Source organism: Octodon degus, unplaced genomic scaffold (genome assembly GCF_000260255.1).
Source record: "Octodon degus isolate 3935 unplaced genomic scaffold, OctDeg1.0 scaffold00099, whole genome shotgun sequence".
Taxonomy (NCBI): domain Eukaryota; kingdom Metazoa; phylum Chordata; class Mammalia; order Rodentia; family Octodontidae; genus Octodon; species Octodon degus.
The window spans coordinates 5190942-5201565 of NW_004524675.1; the positions used below are offsets into that span (position 1 = coordinate 5190942).

At 36.7% G+C, this 10624-nt stretch overlaps 1 protein-coding gene across 1 annotated transcript; it reads right to left on the bottom strand.

Annotated features, from left to right (window-relative positions):
- Positions 1-7391: 7391 nt before the first annotated feature.
- On the bottom strand, positions 7392-7661 carry LOC101570448 (dynein light chain 1, cytoplasmic-like). Its single transcript, XM_012516299.1, has one exon. The coding sequence runs from the start codon at positions 7659-7661 to the stop codon at positions 7392-7394; it is 270 nt and encodes an 89-aa protein (XP_012371753.1).
- Positions 7662-10624: the final 2963 nt, after the last annotated feature.

A 10624-nucleotide genomic window follows, 5' to 3' on the forward strand; every position in this document is an offset into this window, starting at 1 on the left:
AAAAGCAAATATAGTTTGCTTCTTTGGCTTTTTACTGTGGAACCTAAAACCATCATACTAACACTCTAACGATTGATCTAATATTATAGATAAATAATAAGACCCAGATGGCTAGAGGAGTAGCACTATGTTTGGGGGGAGTAAAGGGTATGCATTTTATTTTAGTTTTTGAAAATTCCCTACTCTTTTGTGTGTGTGTGTGTGTGTGTGTGTGTGTGTGGTACTGGGGATTGACCTCAGGACCACGTGCTTGCCAGGCAAGCACTTATTCTACTGAGCTATCTCTCCGGCCCAGTATTCATTTTATTTTAGCATTAATGAATTTTTTAATAAATAATCATAACATATATATATATATATGTTTTGTGCAAATAATTGGAACTTGAACCCAGGGCCTTGTGCTGGCTTTTGTGCTCTACCTCTGCACTGCATCTCCAGCCCCACAGCTCCTTGCTGGTAGCCGAGTTGGTACTTGACTAGGGCAAAGTCCCTTTAACAAAATGGGTAAGGTTCTAGACTCTGACTCCAGGATTCTTGGCTTTAATTCTCAGATCTGTCACTTGGCATTTCAGTGATTGTGGTGGACTGGAAAATGGTTTCCCCCAAATTTCGTATGTCCTCATCCCTAGAACCTATAACTGCTATCTAACATGGGAAAAAATATCTTTCTGATAAGATCGATCAAGGATTTTGTGATGAAGAGATTATCCTGTGTTAACAGAGTGGGATTTCTAATGTGATCACATGTATGCATTCAGGGGCAGGAGAAGGAAAGTGGACTCTTGCAGAGAAGTCCTTCTGAAAACGGGGTAGATTTGGAGTGATATTGCCACAAACCAGGGAATGCTGGCAGCCACCAACTGGCTACTATCACTAGCAAGAAAGAGTTTGCACCTTAGAGCTTCTGGAGTGAGGAGGGCCCTGCTGAAACTTGGATTTCAATCAGTGATAGTAATTTTGGGCTTCTTACCTCCAGTACTGTGAAAGTACACATTTTAGTTGTTTTTAAATCTTTAAGTTTGTAGCAATTTGTTACAATGTGAGAAACTAATGCAGTGATTTAAGGCAAGTTTAAGTAGTTCATTTTGGCTTCATCTCCTCAGCTGCAAAATATAAAAATATATTCTCCACAGTGTTATTATGAAGGTTAAAATTATACTTATATACTTACAAAGATGTGAGACTCACTATGTATATGATTTTATTCTTTATAAGATTCCTGTGGGAAAGGCATTATTTTTACTCATATGTATATATCGATACCTTGGCTCATAATTTCAATTCTCTCCATGATTCTGGTTGTAAATCAAACTGGATGAGAACTTTGCATCGGTGGGGAGTACAATTTCCCTATGAGGACAGCATGGAACCTTGCCATTGAATTTGATCCAGTACAACCAACAGTGGCCTCTCAGTTCACAGATGAAAGTATTTGTCAAAATTTTGTTTTCTTTTGCAAACTGTACATCAGGTGACAGATATGACCATTCCTTCTTTCCCACACAGACACAAATGTGGCTGTCTTTCCCAAAGTCATCGAACAAATTGAGTTCATAAACTGCGTCAGGTAATACTATGTTGTAAATATGTATGTATGTTTCTCTTCAATATTCTGCACACATGTAGCCCCAGAGAGTGGTACTACCATAAACGTGAAGAAACCGAAGTCTCTGAATCGCTCCATGGAAGAAAGCTACCATTGATTGGGAACAACTAAATGAGATTGACCTGTGAATAAACAGAATTTTATTTCTCTATTATGGTTAGTCCTTAATTTTGTGGTTTATTGTTACAGTAGCTAGTGTTACTCTAACTAATGTAACTTCAGATTTCTTTGCTCTTTGAGAAGCGTAAACGTAACCATCTTTATGCTTATATTCTGTTTGTAGAAAGTGTCTAAGGAAAGAAGTTGTTGATGCGTGTGCTCAAGAAATCTAATCTTGAACTTATTGGGAGAAAATGAGCATAGAACTCATAAAAGCCATTTTCAGAAAGTCACTTCTCTGATTCTAGTTGCATTCTAATTAATATCATGGAGTGTTAGAAAACTAAGTAAGGAGCAATTATTAGCTATCAGATTTTGTGTTGGGGAGAGAAATGATACTGTATTGTGCATAATTTTTGCATCATTAAAAATTAAATCCCATAAGCATAATGACTCAAGCATCAGGCTCTGACAGTATCTGCTAATGATAAACTACAGTATGTAAGAAAACAATTTACTAGGTAATGGTGCAATATTTTCTGCATTGCGACAGAATTTTTTTTAAAAGGTAAAGATATATTTTATTAAATTACTTCAAGTCACATATAGCAGAACAATAAGAACAGTGAATTAATGGTATTTTCTTTTACTCAGGTATATAGATGTGTTACTACACAAAAAATTTTAATAATTTATCTGTATCTTAGAAGGTTATTTAATAAGAATGTAGATTTGAGGTTCTTAATCTCAGAAATTTTAAAGTTGTCAAAATGAGATACTCCATGTCAGCTCAGAGGATTTTTGTGTCGATCAAGTGAGATAGCATAGTTAAACATATGACACTAGGCTAGCAGATAGCTTACCCCTAGTGAATGTCAAAGCATTTCTTCTTCTCTCTGGGTTGTTGACCTCTCTCCCTGAACAGAAGTGATTCTGTTGCTATTATATAGAGTGATGCTCATAGGAAGGATCAGTGCAGGGATCAAAAACTCTTGACTGAAATCTCTCAGGAACTCTGGCTCCTGAACCACTACAGTGGTAGCTCAGTTCACAAAGTTAATTCATCCCATGACTCTAGTCTTGAACCAAAATAGTTGCAAACTGAATCAAATTTCTCCAGAAAGTTTGACGTAAATAAGGTTAATACATTTTGAATCAAATGTATTTTTTAACTAGAAAAATATGAAACAAAGTATAGTTCAGCACAGTAGGAAGAGAGAAAACACTAACCTTGCTGGAGGTGGCTTTTGGAACCAAGGACAGGAAGTTGGATGGGGAAGAGACATTGGTGAGATAGCCTTCAGGGGCTTCCCCTCTTCATTGTAACTTAGCTGCAGGGTCAATTTTGTAAAAAAAAAAAAAAAAAAAGTCTAATACCATTTGTTTTTTCCTGTGCTGCATAACCTTGCAGAAATTAGAGAACATATATTTATTCTTTAGATTCAACAGTCTGTTCAGTGAGGGGGATGCTTTTCAAGGAAATCCTGGCACTCATTCCATTTTCCATAATGGATTTATCACACTGCTGCTAACCTCCTCCCTGTCTTTCTCTTTCTCAGTGGAGTGTTCCTCAACAAGGCCTTTTTGCTGCCACCTGTGGAGATCAACAAGATCTGCCATCAGAAGCTCTTCTATGTGTGCGCCCTCAGTGTCAGATACCTACGCTTGCCCATGGACACAATCTCCACTACCCATGCCTCAGATTCATCAAAGTCATGTTCACTGACACCTTCTGGCCACAGTTCCCTCCAGGCTGAGTGTAAGGTCTGGTGTATGATCATCTTCCCAAGCTTTTGGCGCAGTGGAGGACACGGAAATGTTTCTATTAGAACTTCTTTCTACTAGAGCTCTTTCAGAGTCAAGGACATCTCTTCAGTGACATTAAAATACCTGATGAAGAGTACCTTTGTTTACAGCTTCTTGAAGTTGTAGATTACCAGCTGTTCAATAGGCTACAGAAAAGGTCTCATGCTGTGTGAGAGAAACTTCACCTTTATGAAGTCAGATTCAGCTTCAATATCGTCCACCAAGGCTGGAAGCTGTGCCGGGGCAGTGTCCATCAGAAGAAGGTAGCTTTCAGGCATTTGGTTGTCAGAAAGATATTTAACTGTGCATACAAACACCATGCAACCCCTTTATGAACAACTGCCTTGGGACCCAAGCTTTCACAGTGGTCTCCATATCAGGCAGTCTGGCCTTCTTCACTTTGTCCCTTGAGTACATGAGGGGTCTGGGAATGGTACCCCAGTAGTGGCTTAATCTTCAGATCACCACTCAATTTTCACACAGCAGAAGGTCAATCTGTTCCTCACGGGCTTGTGCCCTGGCAGTGCCTTTTCTTCCTGGGTGACATAGTTTCTATTTGACATCATCTTGTATAATAGCCCTGGTTCATCACAGATGAACACTTGTTGCTCAATATATCCATCTGCCTTCATGGATTTGTGAATTTTTTTCTATAGCAGCCTTGTTAAAAACTGGAAGACTGACTGTGTCTTGTCATATTTCTTTTGTAGAGTTTATCAAACCACCCTCTGCTGGTTCTAATTTCATCACTTGTTGCAGTTGTAGAGGGGCTTTCTTGCCGTAAATCACTGCAATTTCCTGACCTTTTCACAGATCAGAGCTTCGCTAATGCTATAATCTACTGGCTGTTTCTCATCTGAGCACACCAACCAAAGTTTCCCACCTCTTCTAGCACTTGTGTCCTCTGCTTGGATAACATCAGCACTCCTTTTGCCACATCAGCTCCTTGGATGAAACTTTTGCTTCCCAAAATAGTGGAGATTGTGCACTTCATCTTCTTGTACTCAGAGGCCAGATCAGTCAAACAAATACCATGCTCATGTTTTTCTGCAATTTTCTTTGTAATTTGAATGTCTATTTTCTTCAATATCTTCTTCCCTTTCTACCTCTGAACTTCCCTGTTATCGTCATTATTCCCATGCACATCCTTCTCCCCTTCATTATCATTCTGCACATCCTGGCCACCTTTATTACTGGTCTGCACTTCCTTTTACCTCCATGCTTGCTCTGGGTTTTTTGGAGTTATGCTAGATTAAATAATAATGTACAGTACTATACAGTTGCTAAAAAGCACACACAAAAGAAGCACACACAGAAGCATCATGGCAGGTTTGTGCAGGTCCTTCTGTGACCATGCTGTCGACCAGAGGAAGCCACGGCCACTTGTCAGACTGGGGAGGATGGCCACGATGGTAGACACCAGAAGCCATCACCAAATGTTGAATTCTAAAGTAGAAGCAAGGTTTTACCCAATTGTTCTCAAACAGAAGGGCTTGTGAATGAGGCATTACCATATCTGTGAGATCCCTGAGCCCTAAGCCAGTAACTGATGCTGCCAAAGCTAACCTGTATGGAGGCTGATAAGATTTCCTTTAGGATGGGACAATTTCTAGCATTTGTACTTCATGGTTTGCTTTTTGCGTGGAGGACTTTTCATAGTTCCATTAGTGATGATTTTAAGTTTTCAAGGAAACAGAATGTAGTTTAGTAACGTTAGGACAAGTACTAATAATAAGACCTTTTAAAAAATATTGTTATGGTTTGTGTCTAGTTGCCCTCCCCAAAGCTTCATGAAGTCATGGGGAAGGGACTTCTAGAGTTTGTGGTTAGTTCATGATAAAGGCTGGGATTATGGGTATGAGTGCTGCTGGGATTATGGATGTGAGCACTATCCAGTCTGGGGCAGATAGCCTGAATGCACCATAAGGGAGATACAGTTGCTCTCTGCTGCGATTGTTGCCCCTAGATCTCCCATTTGCTCTTGCTGTTTTGCTATTTTTTGCTGCCATGAATTGCTGCCCTTTGCCATGTTCCACTCTGCCTTGGAGCCAGCTGAGTATGGACTGAAATCTCCACTGACTGTGAGCTAAATAAATAAACCTTTCCTTCCTTAATTTTGCGAGTTGGGTATTTTGTCCCAGCAATGAGAGAAAAGTAACTGAGACAAATAATATGTACTTGTAATATGTAATGTTTACATTTTTTGTGTGAAGTGAGTACACGTAATAATAATTTTTTTCACCCCAGTTCTTCTCCTCCTTTCCCCTTTTCTTCATCTCTTAACTCCCCATTTGAGTTTAAGTAATAATAATAATATCCAAGAACAGGGTTATTTTCCATTTTCTAATGTCCTTTTTATACTACTTTATTTTTGTTTATAGAGATCTTTCACTCTGTAGTTAGGTTAACTCCTGAGTATTTTTCTTCATTCTATTGTGGATGATATTTATTTTTTTTTTCTAATTTCATTCTCAAAGAGTTCATTACTGGTTTACAGGAATGCTATTGATGTTTGTGCATTGATTTTATATCCTACTACGTTGCTGAAATTGGTTATTAAATTTAGGAGTCTTTAGGTAGATTTACTTGGGCCTTTTATGTAGAGGATCATGTTGTCTTCAAATAATGCTAATTTAATTCTTGCATTCTTATAAATATTGTTTTTATTTTTTCTTCCTTAATTGTTCTTGCTAATGTCTTGAGTACTATGTTGAATAGGAGTGATGATATTGAACATCTTTGTCTTTCCTGATTTTAGAAGGAAAGCATTCAGTTTTTACCCATTTAATATCATGTTGTAAGTAGACTTGTCATAAATGGCGTTCACTGCATTGAGATAAGATTCTTTTATACCTATTTTTGTCAGTGTTGTTCTTTATCATGAATGGAAATTAGCTTTTATTACAGAATTTTTCTATGTGTGAGATGATCATGTCAATTTGGTCCTTGCTTCTGCGTGTGTGATGTATTGTATTTATTGATTTCTGTATTCAAACTATCCTTGCATCCCTAGAATGAAACCTACTGCATCAGGATATATGGTCTTTTTGGTAATTTGTTGCATACTGCTTGCCAGTATTATGTTGAGGAATTTCACATCTATGTTCATTAAAGAGAGTGGCCTATAATTCTCCTTTTTGGATATGCCCCTTTTTGTTAGTAGGATCCTTGTCTGGTTTTGGAATCAGGGCAGTGTTAACTTTTAGTAATAACTTTGGGAATAGTCATTCCCTTTCAATTTTGTTCATGATTTTATGTATTGGTGTTGTATTTTCCCCTAAGTTCTAGTGGAAGTTGGCAGTGAATCCATCAGGTTTTGGGCTTTTCTGAGTTGTTAGGGTTTTTTAAAATGACTGGTTCAATTTCATCTGTTATCAGTTTATTCAGACTTTTTTTTTATATCTTCTTGGTTCAGTTTTCATAATTTATATGTATCTAGAAAAATATCCCTTCCTTCTGAATTCTTCAATTTATAGGCATGCAGTTTTGCAGAGTAGTTGCTAAAAGTCTAGATTTCTCCAGTATCAGATATGATTTCACATTTTTCATTCCTAGTTGCACAGTTTGTCTTTTTCCCTTTATTTTTTCTTTTTTTACATTGCCAACAGATTTATTTTTTTAAAGGAATGGATTAAAAGAAAAAATATATGAGGCACAGAAGTATGGAACAAAAAATAAATACAAATGTAGGTTGTTTTGCTAACTGTTTTATAACCGCACCAAACTAGTACAGAGAATGTCCTGTACACAACACAAACAACGTTCAAACATGGAAGTGTTCCCTTAGCAAGGCTGGAGATTTTCAGTCTCTGTATTTGGGGTTTAGGATGCAGTCCTTTGTTTTGGATGCATCACTGGATGCATGGCACAGTCCGTGCTTTTAACTAGATTTGAACAGAACAATGGCCACCTGGCCCAGGTAGAAGTAGATGAAGTGTTTGGCTTCATGCATCACATAACTACTGAAATTCTTCATCACAGTGCAGCGCCAGATGGGGTTGTACTTCTTGGCAAATTTCTTCTTGATGTGGGCCGCAATGTCCTCTTCTGTGTTGTATTTCTCCAGTACCTGAGTAGTGCACTCCACCGAATCCTGTTGCATCTCTTCTGACATGTCCGTATTTTTGATCACCATCTTTTGGCTGTGCATGGTTACCATGGAGCAGGAGCTTGGATGACTGCAATGGTCTCCTAGACGAGATGCTGGCACCTCTTGGGCCAGGATGGAGATGTCGTAGCTACTGAAGCCGTGGCACATCTTTCCTTTTCTTGTTTGAGTAAAGTTGGTTAAAGGTTTGTCTATTTTGTGTATTCTTTTATTTTATTTATTTATATTTTGGGCACCAGGAATCAAACTCAGGACCTTGTGCTTATCAAGCTGGTGCTGTGCTGCTGAACTATGTCCCAAGCCCAGTGTGTATTCTTTTAAAGGACAAACTCTGCAATTCATTGACTCTTTATATTATTTTTTAAGTGTCAGTTGCATTGGTTTCTGCTCTGATCTTTATAGTTTCTTTCCTTGAGCTTTGAATTTGGTTTGTCATTGACCTTAAAGTATATGATTAGGTTATTTATTTGGGCTCACTCTATTTTTCTGATGTGGGCATAGTCAAAGTTTTTTTTTTTTTTTTTTGCTGATATGCAGCTATACACTTTCATTTAGGACTGCATTCATTGTGTCTCATAAATTATGGTAAGTTGCACTGGCATTATTGAATAGTTATAGGGCATGTCTTCTTTTCTCTTTAATTACTTCTCTAACCCATTGATTATTTAAGAGAATATTAATTTCCACATGCTTGCATACTTTCTCTTGCCATTGATTTCTAGTTTCCTTGGGCTATCATCTGATAATATGCACGATATAATTTTGATTTTGTTTCATTTCCTTAAACTTGTTTTATTGGCTAATATGTGGTATATTTTTGGAGAATGCTCTGTATTCTGCTGAAAGGAATGTGAGTTCTGTTGTTAGGTAGAACACTCTGTATATATCTACAAAATCCATTTGTTCAAAGTTTTATTTCAACTATGATACTTCTTTCTTGATTTTTTTTCACTTAGTTGATCATTTTGTTACAGTGGGGTATTGAGGATCCCCCTCTCTGTGTTGCTGTTTATCTGATTTTCTGTCCAGTGGTGTTGGATAAAGTTGGATGCACTGGCATTTGGTGCATATATAGTAATAACTGTTGTATCTGACTGTTGAATTGTGCCTTTAACCAATATGTAGTAAACTTCTTTGCCTGTTCTGATCATTTTAGGTTTAAAGTCCACTTTTTCTGAGAAAAGGATAGCTGCATCTGTTGTTTTTTTCAGGTTTGTTGCATGGAGTATTATCTTACATTCTTTAATTTTTAGTCCATGAATTTTGTTTTAAATTATGTATATCTTATATACGACATACCATTGTTTTATTTCTTGATCTATTCTACCAAGCTGTGCCTTTTATTTGTGGAATTTAGATCATTCATATTGAGTTATTAATAATAGATATTGACTTTTTCCTGTCATTGCATTGTTTTCCTGTTGCTGATTTCCTTTTGTAACTGTTCACCCTACCTGGTAGATTAATTCTATCAGATTTTTTTTTTGCCATTTTTCTATAAAAATCTTATAGAAATTTTTAGAGTGCTGGTATGTTGTGAATTACTTTAGGTGCTTGTTTTTATGAAAATATCTTATTTGATAAGAAATATTTCATAATATATTTTTTCATCAATTTTGAAAGATAGTTTTGCAAGGTATATCAGTCCAGGTTGGAAGTTGTTTGCTTTTAGTGTTTGAAACACTTCACTCAAAGCTGTCCTGGCTGTGAAGGTCTGATCTTCCTCTATCAAGAAATCAATCAGTAACAAATGCTGGTGGGGCCATAGGGGAAAAGGAACCCTTCTCTACTATTAGTGGAGTGTAGACTGGTGCAACCACTGTGGCAGTCTGTGTGAAGATTCCTTAGAAAACTAAAACTAGAGGTTCCATTTGACTCAGCTATTCCCTGTCTTAGCATCTTCCCCAAAAGAATGAAAGTCATACCACAGCGATATATGCACACCTATGTTTATAGCAGCACACTTCGTAATAGCTGAATCTTAGTCTGCTACAATTTTAACGGGTTTTCCTTTGTAAGTAATTTGTTGTTTTTTTGTGAAAGATTTTAAGATTCTGTTCTTTTAATGAACTTGTGGGATTTTGATTATGATGTGTGGTGGAGAGGGTCTTTTTCTGATTATGGTTATCTGGAGTTCTCTATGTCTTACTTATCTACATGTTAATTTTTTTCTCTTATTTGGAAAGTTTGACACTATTATTTTGATAAATAAATTTTTAAATGCCTTTTACACTGTCTTCTGATTTTTTTTAACTAATTCCAATAGTCTTAGATTATTCTTGTTTGTGTCATCTACTAGTCATTGGACCTGTTTTTCATGCTTTCTTATTGTTTTTAAGGTATTTTCTTTCTTTTTAAAAATAATTTTATTGAGAAACAAATAGCAATGAGACAGTTTCAAAACCAATTAGTAAGACAGTTTCAATAATTAATACATTACATACTGTTGTCTTCTTAGTTATTCATAGTACAAGATGCAGACATGATATCCTGTCCACAAACACTATTAGTACTAATCTTTTTATTCACTGAATTAAGAGAAAGTAGCTGTATATCTATCCTAACTATTTTGAATATACAGATACAAAATGGTCCTTCATTTGTCCCCCTTTTTTGTTAGTCTTGTCAGAGAAGGGTATTCCATTGTCATTTAAAAATTGTAGTTGTGTGAATTCAGCAACATATTCCAATATAGTCCAGTAGTCCATTATAGTAGTGGGTTTTCCATAGGACTGGCTATGTCAGAAATTGTTAACTTGAGCCTTTTACAGCTCAGCACATTAATATGGCTTTACTTTTTATACTTCAGTTTTATACTTTTATGATGGATGGTTAAGACCAAGATAAAGCAAGACCTACACAATAAGAAATGTAACTTTTGTATCTGCCAAGGTCAGTCAAATCCCCTCAGGATTTATTCTAAAACCCTGTATCACAGTTTATAGATCCTTTGCCAGTGTCAGCCATGTGGATGAGTCACAGCCACTGCTGGTATTTTCTTATTA

Coding starts and splice junctions, on each gene's coding strand:
- LOC101570448 (XM_012516299.1), bottom strand. CDS start 7,661: ATGCACAGCCAAAAGATGGTGATCAAAAATACGGACATGTCAGAAGAG.